The 20644-nt window shown below is 35.1% G+C and overlaps 1 protein-coding gene and 1 pseudogene across 1 annotated transcript; both read right to left on the bottom strand.

Annotated features, from left to right (window-relative positions):
- Positions 1–6148: 6148 nt before the first annotated feature.
- On the bottom strand, positions 6149–7657 carry LOC147481486 (uncharacterized; annotated as a pseudogene).
- Positions 7658–15403: 7746 nt separating this feature from the next.
- LOC147481485 (protein SLOW GREEN 1, chloroplastic-like) lies at positions 15404–16711 on the bottom strand. The gene has a single exon (XM_086578074.1). It carries the CDS (start codon positions 16575–16577, stop codon positions 15615–15617), a length of 963 nt encoding a protein of 320 aa, XP_086434200.1. The 5' UTR covers positions 16578–16711; the 3' UTR covers positions 15404–15614.
- Positions 16712–20644: the final 3933 nt, after the last annotated feature.

Here is a 20644-nt window from a genome sequence, read left to right as displayed (position 1 = left end):
TTTGATGAAGACTTGATGTGTTAGGGTAGAAATAGTTGTAGTAATCTATTCCACTCTAGAAGGTAGTTAATTCATCATAATAATGGGCTTAAATTGCCTCACATTCTAATTATTAGTTGGTAGAGATTGTCATGAATAATTAGGGATTAAAAAGACCCAACCTTCATGTGAAAACATAAAGATTAGGATTACAACAAATCTATGCTAGCTTATTAAAGATTAATCAAGGTAGAATCAAATCCCCCTAATACCTCTCTTCTCATTCACATCTTATAATCAAATTGCCATAGTATAAATTAGCATATTGTAATTAGCTATTTTTACCATATTAGTTTAATTCAATTATTAATTGCTCTCGTTGATATTATAGAATTGTTAAAATTAGTGAAACTGTTACGTCTAAGAAACTAGGAGTGGAACGAATTCTTTATTCCACCATATCGCAAGATAATTGAGAGTAGAAAACTTTGATATAGAATAAATCCTTTTTAGTTTTACTTATTCTTAGCATAATTAGTTAAGAGTAGGTAAAACATTATTTTTTAGTTATATCACTTCGTCTCCAGCAGAGTCTTCTTCTTCTTCTCCAGTGGTTCTGTCTTGAGGTTTGTGATTTTTGTGTGTTCGGGGCGAGCTCCCTAGCTTTTCCACTTCCTTCCTTTATATAGAGATCCCTTAAGGCATACAAGCCTTGGAATCTTTTTTGGAACCTTTCCTTTTGTGCTTGAATCACTTTTGGAACTATCCAAATCGATTTCAAGCGGTAAGTTGCGCGCTGCGAAGGGTCTGGAAAAACACTGTTATTCTGCAAAATTAGAAGGGGGCGCGGGTTGCGCTCTGACATAGGTTTCTTAGAGCGCAGGCACACTCTGACCTCTTGACAACAATACCTTAACTTTTTGTAGTAGCTTTATAATGTCATACACATGTTATTTCATATCTTGTTTTGTGTATTCTCTCTGTAATCAAGACGTGAGATTCTCACAACTCCATAAAGTCCTCAGTCTCAGCCCATTTCTTCGTATTCGAGTTGATTTCTGTAAAACCAAGGAAATAGACTAATCAAATGAACTTATATTAATTAACTAGACAATATATATGGGCATACATGTGTAGCATTTATGTGCTTATCAGTCATCATGTTATTTCACAGTTCTTTAAAACACTTACCACCAACTTCTCCAAATTTTCTTTCAGGCAAAAATGATGCTTCAGCAACAACTGTTTCAATGACATGGTAGGGTACTATAACATCTACACGAACTTTTCGTCGACCATAAGTTAGATTCCAAAATACCCATATATGTTACTTAAAACTTGCTCATACTGCCAGTAACAACTAAAAGTGCACTTACCATCAACTTATTTGGTAACAGGCAATTGGGATGATTCAACATAATCATTGTCCACAACTTTAAATCGTCCAAGCCAATATGCACAAACATATATGTTTCAAGTACTACTTTGTAAGGAAAACACCATATTATGAGGCTTTCTCTAAAACAGACTGCCCGTTTATGGACATGTTATATAGTGTCGTCATAACCTTATATACTGTTGTGCACAACCTATATAGAGTTATATATAAGCTACCCACAACCAAGTTAATATGCTTAAATTCAGAAGTTTGTTACGACACTCTATAAGCTCTTAAATCCACTATATTAGCTTCCAAACGAACTTGTCCGTTTAAGAGAAAACATGCCTATTTAACAGTTAACAGTTGGTGGACATATATATCTTGTTTTACTTGCTTTCGAACTAAACTTCAACACTTACCAACACCTCCAACTAACCTAGTATTGGGCATAATGGATGGTTCGCCCAATTCGATTTCATGCAATTGAGATGGTTCATAAATATCTGCAAAATGATTTGGTTAATCGGCATATTAGTTTCGATTGAATCCATTCAATAAAGAACAATGAGGATCGCAAACATACCTTCTCTTATCGTATTCTCATAAACAAGTGATGAGCATGATTGCGGGACATCCTCCTCCATCTTATCTTCGTTCTCTTGTCTGAATATCAACAAACTACCTTCTTCAACGTTTTTCTTCCTGTGCACATCCATCATCTCGATGAAATCATTCTCATCTTCAATTGTGCAAGCGTGTCCAGAAACTAGGTAGCTAAATCGAAAAGGTTTGATCTTTGTTACTTGTTCCAAAAAAACTTTGAAGTCATCAAAACATATGTTCAACCTAAGCTTGGTTGATCCACCTACATATGTCACAACTCCACTGCCAAGAGTTCTAACATTACCCCCCCCCCTCCCCCCACTTACAAATAAAATGTCCCTTCTGGACAATTATTGTGTTGTCATTCGCACCCACTTTACTGCCGTCGGAGCCCATTGTAGTGGTAGTTATTGCCAATTAGTATCGTTGTCTTATTTTTTACTTCCATTCATCAAATACTAAAACTTCCATTTAAAAACCTCTCTAACATTCAAAAAATGACAACCAGAGACAAAAAGATGAACCAATTACTGTCTTTTGAAGAGAAACCATTAAGTTGTGAATAGTTTCAAGTATGTATACAACTTTTGCATGAAGTCGATGGCACTGTACTAACATTCCATGCTACTAAACTGGATTTTTCAGAATGTATTTGATGGTACTGTACTCTAATTACTTTTTCAGAGACAAAAAGATGAACCAATTACTTTACAAGTTAAAACAGTCATAAATCAAAATACTTTAGTGTGGAGACTTTAGTTAAAGTTTCAAACTTTACTCTAAAAACACTCCAAAAACTAACTTTTAACTTAGGATGTTAATGTTGCACATAAATGAAACACATTCATGACCAAATACATCATTAATGAGCCTATATATCACAAACATTAAAGAATCGGGAGTCATAAAGTAAGCAATTTAAAGCAGACATTATTAATGCTAGAATTTAAAGCATACCGAGAGGCTTCAAAAGACATCTTGACTAAACCTTCTAAGAATCTGTTGGTGGAAAAGCGTTGTGCACTTTGGATGCGTGCAATCAATTTTGGAATAATTATGAAGAAGAAGAACAAAGGCAACCAGTGTTCAGTCCGAACAAGGCCGAGATATTCCCGCGAGATATTTCTCTCTCATGCATTTAATGCATGCAATTAGGTGTCATTTAGGAGGGGTACAATTGGAATTTCAATTCGTACCTATAAGGGCAAATATGACAATTTGCGTCTTAGCTATAAGGGCAAATATGGCAATCTACATGGGCCCCCAAAAGTGGGTTCCACGTCCTATTTTGGAATGAATTACGAGGGGGGGGGGCCGATTTTGGTACAAAACTTAACTCGGGGTCCGGTTCGGTAAGTTGCCCATATATTAATGTATGAACAATGATTGTTCATACCTCAAGTTGAGGTATAAACAATGATTGTTCATACTCCAATATAATAGGTACAAAAAGACACATAAATATACAGCGTTAGATGCTTCACTTCTTCCATTTGATACAAAATCTATCTCCATACGAGTAATCCCCAACAATGAAAACAACAAAAGAGAAAAACTTTGGCAATTATAAAAGAGACGATAATAATCTTTTATTATTGTGTATTTTGTGAGAACGCTCATAGTTGCCCTAATAGAAGTTTCGCCAAAAGACTTTTTCATCATACAAGTTTTGTGCTCCCAGTCATACGATGAGTATACGTGATCCTCAAGAATCTTAGGGATAACAAATTAATTTTAATTTGAGTTGGTAAAAGACACCAATAATAAAGTAGCTTCAAGTGACTTTTGCCTAAGGAGAGCTTAAACTAACTTTGGTTGATAAATTCAATAGGTTCATCCCTTGCAGATGGATCAAAATTCAATTGTAGAAGCAACCCCAAGTTTTCTGCGCTCAAAATAGTTAGAAGTGTGCCCACATGGTAAACCAAATAGGTTCCTTGACATCTTTTTTTTTTTTTTTTTTTTTTTTTTTTTATAGAGTGACAGAGATAGTCACAGTACAATGCCGAGACCAATGTTGATTATCAAATGTACTTGGCATGTGAGTACGTGACTTAAATAGAACACAATTCCACACCTTAAGTTTTATGAGGTGTGAGACTCATCATCTGCACTTGTCTTTCCTCTTCTTCTCTTGCAAACTCTATACCTAGGGATCAATATGGTTAACAATATGTGGCCAAGCTACAGGATTATATACATGAAAAAAATAGAAGTATAATGTACGAAGGCCGTTATATTAGCTCATCGAATTTGGATGGTACATGCAACTGCATGACAAATGCCTAAAGTTATTACAAATGTGTTTAAATTTGACTAAAATGGGTGAACCCCCTCCCGAAGATTTCTCCCATGTCCATCTTCACTTGTAACAACTTATATTCAAGTTGCATACATACGTGTAAATTGACTATAATGCCTAACTTTTGCCAAACAACCATCAAAATCAATGGACACATGGCTGGACTGGATTAGCTACATATAAGTAGGGACTTATCATTACTTCATTCTTCCTAGAGCTCTTCTAAAGGGATATTAAATGGGAACGAGTGTCATTCCCAACCGTACGTTTATATAACTACATGGATTTTGGAAAATAATGAAACAGTGTTGGATTTTGTATTCAAATAGTTTTTACCACCTAGGCCTTACCAAATGCATTACTACTCTGCTTTTCCCTAAATTATACTCAAATAGTCACAGTGAACACTGATCATAAAGGTAGTTTGATATTATCTTCAACTGAACCAGTTTTCTCATAATCAAAACAACTAGAATAACTACTCCAACAACTGCAAATGCTTTTTCTTCTTTTACAACTTATCATACTCCCTAATTCACGTGCAAGACTGAATCACCCAGTCCCTTCAAAACCTCTTAGTCACAGCTTTGACAGTGTAAAAAAGAGCCTAATGTATTTGTTTTCCTTCAAAATTCTACAAATATTTTACAAGTTCTAAAAGCATATTGATCCATCCAAAAATTAAAATTAAAAATAAAAATAAAAATGAAAAATCCACCAATTTCCATAGAGTAGAAATATTATCATTCTAAAACAATCATCACCAACAATTATCCTCTCCACCCCCACAATAAACCCTCCAAATCTGTGCATTCAACTACTGAGTCAAGTCAGCCTAAACAAGCTACCAAATGGGTGAACTCCAATATTTGAGATATTCTAATGAAAGAACAAAAATGGACATACAAGCATGTAGCCATGCAGGCCATAACAAATCCATAACTATCAAAATTGTCAAATTTAAACAAATTATGATAATTTTCATCCCTATTAGTTTCGTAACCTTCACTCAAGCAACTCTAGAAGTAAAAGGTTAAAATTGTTGTTCTAATAAAATTATGCAATAAGAAATTTAAATATACCTTCTATTAACACCAAAAAAAAAAATATATATATATATATATATATATATATATATATATATATATATATATATATATATATATATATATATACAAATCTATTAAAATTAGGAAACATACAATCTGCAAAATTAAAAAAAAGTTTAAAACAAAAAACAACACTTTAATTTAGGAACTAATCTTACCCAATTATATTAACTTATGGAACTTGTTCTATGACTTCCAATCATCTCTCTGAAAGCTTTACTTCCCATTATATTATCTTCAAACTGGCGTGCAAAAGGATGATCTTTTGGAACAAGTCTTCGCTACTTATCAAACTATTTCTACGCATTATCAGTATGTCGTAACAAAGTATAATATGAGGCCGGTCTCACAGCGAACAAAGATCTAAACGAAAGAAAATTTAATTAACAATATTGTACCATGTGTTCAGGGGCGGCCCTGAGTTTTGGGGGGCCCTAGGCGAGATCCTAAAGTGTGGCATCTGCCAATAAATGATGAAAAATACATAAGCCAATTTTTTTTTTTTTTTTCTTATTTGTTAAAAATTAAGTCCAAATTCCTTGGTACTCTTACGGAATCAAATGTGTGCTTAACATCAACAAATTCACACCAAAATTCAATTACAAAAACTAAGCACTACTGAAAAGCTAGTCTTCTTACATTTCTAGTTGTGAAATCACTAATTAAGTCTTCATAATCAAGTTTTTCTACTAAAGACTTTTCAATAGATAACATAGCTAATCCATTTAATCTTTCTTGAGACATGCTCGATCCGAAGGTAAGATTTGATCAATTTCAGCTTTGAAAAACTTCTTTCTGCAGATGCGCGGTAACTGGTATAGTCAACAAAATTCTGTATGCAACCCGAGTATTTGGAAAACAGTTATCCCGTGACTTCAAATGATTTAGCATGTCTATTGCTTTCTTTGTGTTATCTGGTAAAATTTCTCTCATGATTCTTAACTCTGAAAATAAATCTATCCCGTCAATATCAGAAACACCATCATGTTTCAAAAACTCTTCAAGATTAATGCAAGAAGTCTTTAAGCTATTTATATCTGCAACCTTTAACTTCTCTAAATCAAACAAGAACCCAAAAAATTTCTCATACACTTCGAACTACTCAAATCTACTCTTGAATGAAAAAAGAGCTTGGTCTACTATGAATAAGAAGTAGTTAACTCGAAATGATTATTCAGTTGATTGTGTCACTTCTTCACTAACGTTCTCGTCGAACTGTTTTTTTCCTACGAATGATCTGCCTTTCACGAAAAACTAGTTGAATTTTTATCATAGTTGCAATATCCTTAGCTTTTGTCATTGCTTCTCCGAATCTGGTTTCTCTATACATCTCAAAAATAGAAATAAGTCTTTTTATTTCATATATGGCCACATCAATCTACATGTGTTCAGTTTGAAAGTTTTTGCTAACAGAGTTAACAACTAAAAGTAAATAATACCAAATTACCATGGCAAGCAAAAACTCAAAACTCACAATTTCATATATCGCTAGTGACTCAGCTTCACTATTTGTTTTAGGATCGTCACTGTTTTCAGCCCAAGTAAACCAACACATCTCTTATTTTCGGAGCTTGATGTCTAACTGCACGAACACTGTCTACGCGACTCTCCCAGCGTGTTGCTGATAACGACTTTAGTGAGAGACCTGACTTGGGCTTTCACATCTTTCACATGATCTTTAAACACTTTCCACCTCTTTGTGAAAGACGAAAATAATGAATAGATTCATTGAACCACTCCAAAAAAAGATATAGCTCTTGAACAAGAGCTAGTCATATCACAAAGAGCAAGATTCAGACTATGACAACCACATGGGGTGTATAAGGCTCTAGGGTTTATTTCAAGTAGTCTACTTTGAACTCCTTTGTGTTTTCCTTTCATATTAGATCCATTGTCATAACCCTGCCCTCTTATATCACTAATATCAAGGTCAAGAGTGTTCAAAACATTTTTTAGTGTATCGAAAAGGCCCAGTCCTGATGTGTCATCCACCTTAAAAAATCCTAAAAAGAACTCTTCAACCTTTGGGCAACTTGATGTAACATCTACAAATCGAATCACAAACGACATTTGCTCTTCATGACTAATATCCGGTGTACAATCAAGTATTACTAAAAAGTACTTGACTTCTTTGATTTTCTGGACAATGGTTTTCTTCATCTCACTTGCTAACAACTCTATAAACTTATTTTGAATCTTGTTACTAAGATAATGATAATGGATTTCTTTACTTCGAATGCGCCGAATGTGCTCTTTCAGTATTGGATCAAATTCAACAATCATTTCAATTAAACTTTAAAAAATCCCATTATTCACATCATAAATCTTCTCATTCTTCCCATGAAAAGCCAAATTACCTTTAGCAAGTGCTTTCACTAAAGCAAGTATTCGTAGTAACACTTGTCGCCAATGTTCCCTCTCTTTACTGATTTCTTCTTGCATTTTTTTGTCAATTGTTTCATTCTTGTCAAATCTCTTCTTTAGTTCATACCAACTATTCCAATAAAGAAGATGCTCTGGAGATGATTGATGCTCTAAAAGCCTTCTACTTAGGTTATGCCAATCACAATACCCCGCCTTCACTATCCAATTGAGAAGTGTTCGCGCGTTGTGTTAACAACTTACAACAAAAACAAAAGACCATGTCCAAAGAAACAAAATATACGAGCCAAGTTCTATCTTTTTAAAATCCATTTGACATTATTCGAGTGTAATGCTTTGAAGAGAAATGTTTGCCAAGGTGATTTTTGGGAAAATCAACATCAGTAATTCTTATAGGACCCTTTTCGACAAGTAAATCTCTAAGATTTTGATCAATATTATCTCAATTTGCTAGATCAAAGTAGTGGACAGGTACATGTTATGTATTCTCATTTGTATCTAGATCGAGATCGTCATTCACTAAAGGCTCATCATTATCATTCACCAAAGGTTCAACATTTTCATTCACTAAGGGTTCAACATATTTATTCACCAAAGCTTCAACATCTTCGTTCAGTTCATGCTCTCCATTATCATCATCATTCTTTTGTTCGATGTCAACCATTGTTTCACTTGAACTTTCTACTTGTCCTTTGTTACCAAAATTTTTTAGTATATCTCCCCTTTGGGATTGAGCGGTATTGTCTAATCTTTGCTTCTTTTTCCTTTTCTCAGAGCCAGAAAGATACTTTCTAGCCGGAGGATTCAGAGGAATGATGACAGACTGACAAGTGACAATTAAAATTCACAAACAGTCAAACAATGATATGATTAATTAAAAAATAACAACAACCCCAGCTTACACACAAAATACATACATAATAATATCTATTAATGTTTAGTCATCTCAAACTAAAAGAAAAGGGAATTAAATGGAAGTATAAAACCATAGAATAGTTTAAAAAATACTTACTTTGCAAATAAGTATGATTAAAGTTTTAAGAAATTAATATGTATAAATTAATTAAAGTAGTAAAGAAAAGACTACTACTTACTTGGGAGTTGTAGGTATATTGTTAAAAGAGATAGGAGTTGAGTGCAAATTGGAGAACTGGAGAGACTTTGGAGAATTGCAGAGACCGAGAGATTGAGAGGAGAAGTGGAGTCGTCAATCGTGGAGAACAAGTCTGGAGCCCTGTACAGCTCGATGGTTTTTTTTTTTTTTAAAGTATTGACGGGACATGGGGTTTTGCCCTTTTGGGCTTTATATAATATGTGATTAATGATTTATGTTTGGGCCAAATGTTGGGCGGAAAAAAAAACAACAGGATGTTTATTTGCTAAAGTCTCTCCTTATCACCAATTGGTTTTAAGTTGAATGTTGATAATGTTTAAGATATTATCAAATCAGGCTATTGTGTTTGGCTCGAGGAACATGTTTTCACCCATACCACTCAAGTGTGTTGTCTACGTGTTACGCTCAAGTAATGCCCACACGTGAAGGGGGGGATAAGGGATATTGATTTGTTTGTTATAGTCCCATATGGAAAGTGTGAAGCCTTGCAAGATACTATAAATATTCTTAGGCCTCTCCACTTGTCATAAGTTGGATGCCAATTGGTTTTTAAAGAAAATGGATGCTAAATAAATGCATTAATGAAAAAGAACAGATTCGAATGCTTAACACTATTAAAGAAAATAGAAAAACATAACCAAAAAAAGAAAGTCGTCAAAAAGAAATAAATAAATAAATGCCAGTTTATCCAATGAAAAGAACAGATTCGGAATGAATTTCTTCCTATGAGGAAGACAATGCTGACAACAATCAGGGGGCTACCTTACGTGTACAGCAGAGGATTGTTGTATACGGACTATAAAAGAGAAATTGCAAACTGCCTTACAAAACCATTGAAAGTCGGTCCAATTTCTCGTGGACCTCGACTGGCAGTCTCCATGACTAAAGACGCATTCGCATATCTATATCTATTAAAAGGCACTCCATACTCAAGGCCTACTGTCTCCTTTGTGCAGACTTGTATGGAGAGCACTTCTTGACTGACTGATGGTATTCAACCATTCAGGTAACTTGTCTTTTTATATTCCCATTTATTACCAAAAATTACATACTAAAATCATAAATTAACAAAGTGCAAGACCTTGGGGCAATGGATTCTTGTTTTTCTTCTGTTTTTGCGGATAGTTAATTTACTTAAACCTTAAATCCCCCTTTCTCGCTAAAGGTAGGATTTGATCCCTAGACCTCGGCACAACCTCCTAACTCTTGATCAATAGGCAATGAGATATTGTTTCTTGATAGATCACGTAAGCAGAAAGTTTTACAAATAATTAGGACAGGCGAGCAACAAACAGTAATAATTGTTGTCTTCTAAATACATTCCAGCAAAAATTCTCAACAGTACAGACGATACATATAGAATCACATGATTGTCTTCTTCCATTTGATAACAAAACCATCTCCATAAATTAATCCCCAACAACAATGGCACAAACAAGGAAGATATATTTCGATAATTACACGAGAAAATAATAACTTCCTAATTTTCTTGTGTGTTTTGTAACACACATGGTTGCCTAATGGAAGTTTTGCCAATAGATTTTCATCAAACTAGCTCTGTGCTCTCAGTCATTCAATGAGTCTGAGATGTTCAAGCATCATAATGAGAACAAATTACAACTTCTTCTATTCATTAATTCATGTTCAAGTCTAACCTAGTCCCAAAACCTCTTAGTCGTTGCGTTGGCCAGGAAAACAGGGCCTAATGCATTTGTTTCCCTTCAAAACCTCTTACTCATACCTTTCTCATGGAAAGCATAGCCTAATGCATTTGTTTCCATTCAAAATTCTACAGACATGTTAGACGTTCTAAAAGCATATTGATCCATCCTAAGATTACAAAAGCTCCCACCAATTTCCACATAGTAGAAACATAATCATAGTAGGACAAACCACACCAACAACTTAACAAGTATCCCCTCTCAACATTAAACCCTCCAAAACTACTCCAAGTCCAAAATTTTTACCAACTAAAACTTAAGATTTTCTAATGAAAATACTTAAATGGGCATACATGATAACATGCAGGGGCAGATAATTAGTTCATTAAACTTATCACTCAGGCAATTGATGAAGTGACTCCAAAGCATAAATTGAAGTTCTTTAATTAATTTGTAATAAAAAATGGTAAGTATAACTTCCTCTAACACTGACGCAAAATACCAAGCCATTATAACTACGAAAAGAATACCACATGGAACATAAAAACAAAGGAAAACAAAAAACCAACACTTAAGAACCAATCATAACCCAGTCATATTAGCTCATGGAACTTGCATTCAGATTTCCAATCATCTCTTTGAAAGATTTATGATGTATTACGAAGACGGAAACAACTTCGAATCAATAACACCAATGAATAAAATTGATAAACACCTAAAAACTAGGGTTTCAAAGGAAACCGAATTTTCTTAATTCAATCTCTTAATTAAACAATCCAAAACAACCGACCTCACATTGAAAGCCTAGATGCATTCATATAATAAAACCCTACTTCTAATTCTAATTATAGTCCTAATAGAAAACTACTACTACTAACATAACAAATAAAAATAGAAACTAACTAAACTAAATACTATTAATTCCATGCCCATGCATCACTTTACTTCCCATTATAGTATCTTCAAACTACCTTGCACAAGGATATGATGTTTCAGAACAAATCTTCAATACTTATCAAAGTTTCTTCGCATTGTTCGTATGCCTTAACAATGTATAAATAATCCCTTGAAACAAATACGGCGTAAAATACCTCACCTCTTCCTTCACAAGTTCTTGATACACTTTCAAAGCATCCAAATACTTCCCCTCAATAAATAACCTGCCCAACTAACAATCTTAAATCTCTCAAATCCTCTCTTTCTTGATACACTTTCAAAGCATCCAAATAATTCCCCTCAATAAAAAACCTGCCTAACTCACAATTGAAAATCTCTCAAATCCTCATTCCTCGTTTCCTTCTTAAACTCTTCCATTGCATTCTCAATTATCTTCACTAAAATTTCCAATTCACCTGATTCTGCTTGCAATAGCGTCATTGCAAGACCATGATATGCCTCAACGAAAGGCGGGTCATCCGAAAATATTTCCTTAGAAGTCAAAACCCAATTTTGCCAATTTAAGTTCTCCATTATAATTTAAAGACGAGCTCATAAAAAGCGTCATTGCTTTTCGGATGATTTGATTTGGATTATTTTGTTGACTATGGAAATTGCTTCTAGAAGGTTTTGGTTTTTGAGGTTTATTTCCATGATGGCTTTTAAAGTGTCAATATATTCTGGATTAGTACTCAAATGTTGTCCACTATCTTGTCTTATTCCTTTTCGTTGGGTATCGTTTCGTTTGGTTCTTCGACAATGGGTGGAGGGATTGGAGTAGCAATCGAGTGTATGGTAAAGTTAGAAAATAAGAGGGAAGCTGTCGCAATAGCCATGCAAGTGTTTTGAAAGAGAGAGGAGAGTGGGTTCTGAGTTTTAGAGAGGTGGTTTGGGATGAGTCGTGAATGGCTCAACCTTCAGGTGTTAAAAATGTGTTTAAAGTGCCATCCTTAGTTGAACATGAAGACTTAGGAAGCAATTGTTATGGTGGGCAAAGGAGTTTAAGTCATGAGCTAATGCAAGCCTTTTAGGTACAGCACAAAAAATAAATTCTTTGGAACTTAATACACGTAAAGAAGAAGAGTTATGAGATCTGACATGAAAGCAAGCACCCTTTAGGTTTTCATCTAATCACGCATTTCAATCCACTATGAAGAAGACTAATGCTTCTGCCAATAACCAGTTAATCACAAAGGATGTTTAGTGCAAGAAAAATTGGCCCAAATGGGTAGATGATGTGGTTTAGGTTTACGGGTCCTTACCATACTATTAATGAAGCACTCAGTCTCTACACCCTGGTAGATGCATCATGAGCTGAGAAAGGTAAATTAAATTACCAGCATGGTAAGACAATGCCGACCGCAATCAGAGGGTTCTCTTATATGGACATTAGTCTATCAGAGGATGTATATGGGCCACGAAAGAGAGATTGCAGACTGACTTGCAGAAAGGGTCCAGTATCTCATGGTCTCGACAGACATTCTCTATGACTAAAGACTCCTCATCTATCTAGATCTGTTAAAAGGTACTCCATACTCCAAGCCTAATGTCTATGAGTGCAGACTTGTATGGAGGGCACTCCTTGGCTGACTGATGGTTGTTTAGGGGGTAAAACTTGCAAAGCAAATAGAGTACTGGTAGAGGAAACACAGAAATTTCTGCACAAGATGGTTATGCAAGGCCAGGCTATAATGATACATGCAGAACAATACTAGTTGAATCTAACAAACCTTCACATCTCAATGAGTGATAAAGAGAGATAAATGCTCAAACGATACTAAATAGGTTCCTTCATCCTTTTAAAAAAAGTGCTCCGTAGATTGTTTGAGTAATTAACTCTCTAGAGTGTACTTGACACATCATTTAATTTCAACACAAGTTCACACCATGAGTTTTCTAAGGTATGAGAATCATTCTCCACATTATTGTTTCCTCTTCTTCTCCACATTTTATTGTTGAGGACAAACCCGCCCCCCCCCTTCCCTTCTCCCAAAAATCAAATATCGTTCTCCGTTGTTCCGCCCCTCTAAGTCATAGCTTGTTTGAGATCTTGACCTTTGATGAAGAATTTTTGTGGAAAGAAAGGTCCACTCGAAGTTGAATGCTTCTGTTTCATGAAGACAATGGTGTGGAAATGGTCCAATATCTCGTGCACTTGAAGAACCTCCATGCAGTGTCAACACGTCATGAAAGATTCTAACATATATTTCTTCATCTTCTCCCAAATCTAATAAGGTAACACCTTATATTATTATCATCAAAATTCATGCCCTCACTGTAAATAGTAGAGATAGCGATCAAACCGATGCAACACGTCGGTTGTTGATCCCATGCCATAGAACAGCATCCATTACAACACTCCATGTGGCCTGCAGTTAGTGCTTTCTTGCCAGAATCTAAATAGATTTGACCAAATTTTGCAACCTAAATGTCCTCCCAAAAGGAAATACAAATGTTGGGGCAGGGTTCAAAGCGAAAATCTTTGAAAAACTTGCATCGATAATGCATGCCTCTTCAAAGAGCCACCCCAAGTTGCAAGGAGGTTTGAAAAAACATTTGCCAGACCTTACCATATTTGTCAGTTATTAGCCTATGCCAAAGATGTTGCACTTCCTCCCCTTAATGCTGAATTGGTATGTAAAACACTTCTAGACTCACGGTCTCTAGGGAAAATTGTCTCTTCGAAGGCGAAGTTTCTCACAGTTCACACAAGGAATTTGGAGGTTTCATTATCACCACACCGAATAAATCTTCTAAGAATCTTCTCAATTTGTCCCACCATGGCTCTCTAAGACGTGTGAAGGCGTCTATCAAATGGGTATGCTATGTTGTGGTTTTGATTTTTGAATAAAATTCTTCCCAGGTTGATGGAAAAAATACGTAAATACTTCAGCGGCCACAGCAAAGTGGGAAAACAAACTTCATAGAACTAAGAAAAAAAAAAGGAACAAAAAAGCATAAACTCCAAACCTAAACTTGCAATTATATTGAAGAAATCAAACCACAATTCTAGCAGTGTGGAACATGGTCTAGTTCACAAAGAAGTACTGGCATGAAGATGATTTTCAAAAAATATGTACATATTCACAAGGAATGGCATAATGCTATTGGATTAAGGGAACTCTCAAAAGAATGATTGAACGAAGATCCACCTTCTCTGTGTATACATAATATCACCTAGGTGTTGAAACATTTGTATGTTGGATCCATGCCCTGGCCATTACATCTACTTCACTCCTTCTCAGAAAACATAGGTAATTACCAATACTTGTGCATATCATAATGACTTACCGCGATTACCATTTATTTTCAGTACTCAAAGGACAAACTACTGATGATCTGAGAAAAAAGGCTTCTACTGCGAATTGGTGTCATGTACTCATGTCCTCATGTCCTGCCAGGCTGAGGAAACTGTCCAACATGTAATTGTCAGGTAGCTATACCTGAAACTTTGGTGATCACTCAATTTCTTTTTCTTCTTCTTTCCTTTTCTGTTTTTTTTCCTTTTTATAGTTGTTATTTACACATTAGTATCTATTTAACCACATGTTGAAATTTGCATTCTAGTAGAGTCTTTGCCACCTAGCACCTAATGCTTTACTACTCTGCTATTTCGTCAAGTATACTCAAACTTTCGGGGTGAACTCTGAGCATAACCATCACGATATTGACCTATAAAAGGTAGGCTTATATGATTTTCCATTGACAACCAGTTTCTTTCCAATCGAATAACTAATTCCACAAGCACAAATGCTTTATTTGTTATTAAAAACCTAGATCATCTAGTGCCTTTAAAACCTCTCATATAGTATTGGCAGTCTAAAACAGGGATTAATGCATTTGTTTTCCTAAAACCAACTTAATCCATCCTAAAGCAACAAAATATCTTACCTAATTCCACAGCGTAGGAACATAATCATACTAGATCAATCCACATTCTGATAATTTCTTTCATATTAATTCCTTAAAATTAACACTCAAGCAACTGTATAGTAGCTACAAAGCTTAAATTGCTGTTCTAATAATATTAATCTGTAATAAGAAATAGTAAAAACAACTGCCTCTTACACTAACAAAAAAAATCCATTAAACAAAGGGAATGCAAAAAAACAACACTTCAATTTAAGAACCAATCTTACCAGCCATATTAGCTCATAGAGCTTGCATTCTGATTTCCCATCATCTCTCTGAAAGCTTGACTTCCCATTATATTATCTTCAAACTGCCTAGCATAAGGATGATCTTTCGGAACAAGTCTTTGATACTTCTCAAACTGTTTCTTCGCATTATCAGTCTGTCTTAACAACGTATATATAATCCCTTGATACAAATACGGCCTAAAATCCCTCGGTTCTTCTTTCACAAGTTCTTGATACACCTTCAAAGCATCCACATAATTCCCTTCAATAAATCTAATCTGCCCAACCAACAACTTAAAATCTCTCAAATCCTCATTTCTCTTCTGCTTCTTACATTGCCCCATTGCATTCTCAATCCTCTTCACTAAAATCTCCAATTCCCCAGATTCTCCTTGCGATACTGTCATTGTTAGACCATGATACGCCTCAACGAAAAGCGGGTCATCCTCAAGTATTTCCTCAAAACTCATTTTCGCTAACTCAACTTCCCCACTATAACTGTAAAGATGAGCACGTAAAAGACACCATTGCTTTTCCAACGGTTCAATTTGGACTAGTTTATCCACTATGGATATTGCTTCTAGAAGGTTCTGGTTTTTCAGCTTTATTTCCATAAGGGACCTTAAAGTGTCTACATCTTCTGGGTTAGTACTCAAACGTTGTTCTAATATCTTCTCTTGCTCGTCTTCGGGCACGGTTTCTTGTTCTGGAATAGGTTGAGGGATAGGAGTGGCAATGGAGGGTTTAGTGAAGGATGAAAAGAAGAGGGCAGCTGTTGCAATAGTCATGCAAGTGGTTTTGAGGAGAGGGAGTTGTTTGGGAATGTGATGGTTCTTCAAGGAGGCTTTGAGAAATAAGTTGGTTTTTGAAGGAGGGAGGAGGGAAATTGAGGAAATGGGTTTTGAGAAAAATGGATGGGGGTTGAGAGAGAAGTGGAGAGGTTTGAAATTGAATATGGTTGTTGATTCCATTTCTTCACTGCTTTTTGGTTTCTTGTGTTTTTTTTGAGTGGAGAGAAATGAGCGGAGAGCTAAAACCCTGAGAGAGAAGAAGATGGTGAGTGTTGTCAAACCCTGTACTGTTTTTGTGCCGGTACTAATTGTTGTTGTGAGTTGTGACCCAAAGGCCCAAATAATCTGTTTATGGGCCCATTAATGGGCCTTCACTGGTGAAGGCGCCAAAGGAATGCAAAATTAAAACTTTCATGGCGATACTCTGAACTCTGAAGTGAACACGTAAAGATATACCACGCTTGGACTGCCGGCACCTCTTAGTAAGAACAGGGAGTGGGACAAATCGGGAGGAAAAATAATTCCCATAACCATTTTTTTTTTAATCACTCACAAAGATCAGGTAGATGAAAAGTTACATATGGTACAATATTGTTAATTATATTTTATTTCCTTTAGATCTCTGTTCGCTGTGAGACCGGCCTCCTGTTATACTTTGTTAGGACAGATTGATAATGCGAAGAAATAGTTTGATAAGTAGCGAAGACTTGTTCCAAAAAATCATCCTTTCGCACGCCAGTTTGAAGATAATATAATGGGAAGTAAAGCTTTCAAAGAGATGATTGGAAGTCGTAGAACAAGTTCCATGAGCTAATATAATTGGGTAAGATTAGTTCCTAAATTAAAGTGTTGTTTTTTGTTTTAAACTTTTTTAATTTTGCAGATTGTATGTTTCCTAATTTTAATAGATTTGTATATAAATATATTTTTTGGTGTTAATAGAAGTTATATTTAAATTTCTTATTGCATAATTATATTAGAACAACAATTTTAACCTTTTACTTCTAGAGTTGCTTGAGTGAAGGTTATGGAACTAATAGGGACGAAAATTATCATAATTTGTTTAAATTTGACAATTTTGATAGTTATGGATTTGTTATGGCCTTGCATGGCTACATGCTTGTATGTCCATCTTTGTTCTTTCATTAGAATATCTAAAATATTGGAGTTCACCCATTTGGTAGCTTGTTTGGGCTGACTGGACTCAGTAGTTAGATGCGCATATTTGGAAGGTGATAATTGTTGGTGATGATTGTTTTAGAATGATAATATTTCTACTCTATGGAAATTGGTGGATTTTTCATTTTTATTTTTTATTTTTAATTTTAATTTTTGGATGGATCAATATGCTTTTAGAACCTGTAAAATATTTGTAGAATTTTGAAGGAAAACAAATACATTAGGCTCTTTTTTACACTGTCAAAACTGTGACTAAGAGGTTTTGAAGGGACTGGGTGATTCAGTCTTGCACGTGAATTAGGGAGTATGATAAGTTGTAAAAGAACAAAAACCATTTGCAGTTGTTGGAGTAGTTATTCTAGTTGTTTTGATTATGAGAAAACTGGTTCAGTTGAAGATAATATAAGACTACCTTTATGATCAGTGTTCACCGTGACTATTTGAGTATAATTTAGGGAAAAGCAGAGTAGTAATGCATTTGGTAAGGCTTAGGTGGTAAAAACTATTTGAATACAAAATCCAACACTATTTCATTATTTTCCAAAATCCATGTGGTTATATAAACGTACTGTTAGGAATGACACTCGTTCCCATTTAATATCCTTTTAGAAGAGCTCTAGGAAGAATGAAGTAATGATAAGTCCCTACTTATATGTAGCTATTCCAGTCCAACCATGTGTCCATTGATTTTGATGGTTGTTTGGAAAAAGTTAGGCATTACACTCAATTTACACGTATTTATGCAACTTGAATATAAGTTGTTACAAGTGAAGATGGACATGGGAGAAATCTTGGGGGTTCACCCAATTTTAGTCAATTTTCAACACGTTTGTCATAACTTTTTGCATTTGTCATGCAGTTGCATGTACATCCAAATTCGATGAGCTAATATAACGCCCTTCGTACATTAGACTTCTACTTTTTGCATGTATATAATCCTGTAGCCTGGCCCCATATTGTTAACCATATTGATCCCTAGGTATAGAGTTTGCAAGAGAAGAAGAGGAAAGACAAGTGCAGATGATGAGTCTCACACCTCAGAAAACTTAAGGTGTGGAATTGTGTTCTATTTAAGTCACGTACTCACATGCCAAGTACATTCGATAATCAGCATTGGTCTCGGCATTGTATTGTGACTATCTCTGTCACTCTATACCAAAAATAAAAAAAATATGTCAAGGAACCTATTTGGTTTACCATGTGGGCACACTTCTAACTATTTTGAGCGTAGAAAATTTGGGGTTACTTCTACAATTGAATTTTGATCCATCTGCAAAGGATGAACCTATTGAATTTATCAACTAAAGTTAGTTTAAGCATTCCCTAGGCAAAAGTCACCGGAAGCTACTTTATTATTGGTGTCTTTTACCAACTCAAATTAAAATTAATTTGTTATCTCTAAGATTCTTGAAGATCACGTATACTCATCGTATGACTGGGAGCTCAAAACTGGTATGATGAAAAAGTCTTTTGGCGAAACTTCTATTAGGGCAACCGTGAACGTTATCACAAAATACACAAGAATAAAAAGATTATTATCGTCACTTTTATAATTGCCAAAGTTTTTCTCTTTTGTTGTTTTCGTTGTTGGGGATTACTCGTATGGAGATAGATTTTGTATCAAATGGAAGAAGTGAAGCATCTAACGCTGTATATTTATGTGTCTTTTTGCACCTATTGATAGGGTTATATACTAAAAGCATTACTTTTGTATTAACTCTAATTCTTTATATTTTGAATGAGAATCATATGGGCAAATGTTATACATATTAGTTATATGCATGTGTCTAATACTTTATGTTGTAAATGATATGGTGTGGAAAAATAGAAGATCATATCATCAGTACCTTATAAAGTATAAGTAATTGTTCACAACCTAGATAGATTTGGACAAACCATTGGTACGGTTATAGAATAATCTGGTATTAGTCTATCTTGACTATAGGATTACACTAGTACACTTTGTGTGTATTGAACAAGACCAAGTGAGGTTGTTTCTCTTTATACTGACTATATAAGAGAACAAATGCCTCTATTATTATGGATGTTTATCCTCTTAATCTGGATATAATAACGGGTACTTACGTGCATTGTACATTGCTTTAAATCATTAATGAGTGAGATTCATTTGTGAATCAACAAACTCGATGAATTGGGTAATGACATTGTATGTAAGGTGTGCTGTTGATTATAGAAGAAATTCGTGTCCCGCAAGAAGTCGGGTTGATGATGTCCCCTTGAGGAGCTCAAAAGGATTGTCATGTAAACCCTGCAGGTGGATTTATTCCGACATGACAATGAGGTTGAGTGGTACTACTCAAGGACATAAGAAGTTGATTAATGTAGTTGTCAGTAACTTGACTTAATCAACGGACATTTGATATCTTAAACACGGAGAGATCAACAAGTATATAATATGAAGCCCATAAACGTTGACATGAAATTTGGGATTAGGGCGGTAGTGCAGCAATGGCCTTTAGTGGAATAAGCCATTTGTTGATGGACTTGGGCCGTATATTCTGGGCGAACATGGGAAGCCCAAGCTTGTCAGGAGGCCCAACCCTAATTTCTCCTCATGGTCCCTGTTGTAGCCTATAAATAGAATCCCTTCTCTCCTGGCCAAAATTACTATTCACTCTGGATTGAAAAGAGAGGCAAGGAAAGATAGATCCAAAATTGGATCTAGCTTTGTGAGAAAGAAGGGGGTTGGTAGATTATTGCCCACACAATGTCCAATCTATTGAAAGGAATACAACAGAAGATCAAAGGGTTGATTGTTGATTCGGATTCATAGCTATTGGATTCTCAGAGTTAGATTAGCCAGATCTACAGGTATATTTTCCAATCCAAAACTGTGAATCCCATTAATTCCGCTGCGTGTGGGTTTTTGCGGTTTATAGAAATTTGCATTCTGAAATAACGGTTCCTACACCTATCATATTGGAGTATGAACAATCATTGTTTATACCTCAACATGAGGTATGAACAATCATTGTTCATACATTAATATATGGGCAACTTACCAAATCGGACCCTGAGTTAAGTTTTATAGGTACGAATTGAAATTC

This window comes from Coptis chinensis, chromosome 8 (assembly GCF_015680905.1).
Source record: "Coptis chinensis isolate HL-2020 chromosome 8, ASM1568090v1, whole genome shotgun sequence".
In the NCBI taxonomy this organism is placed as follows: Eukaryota; Viridiplantae; Streptophyta; class Magnoliopsida; order Ranunculales; family Ranunculaceae; genus Coptis; species Coptis chinensis.
This window is presented reverse-complemented; position numbering and strand designations above follow the sequence as displayed.

Bases quoted from the DNA above. Each gene is read 5' to 3' on its own strand.
- LOC147481485 (XM_086578074.1), bottom strand. From the start codon at position 16,577: ATGGAATCAACAACCATATTCAATTTCAAACCTCTCCACTTCTCTCTC.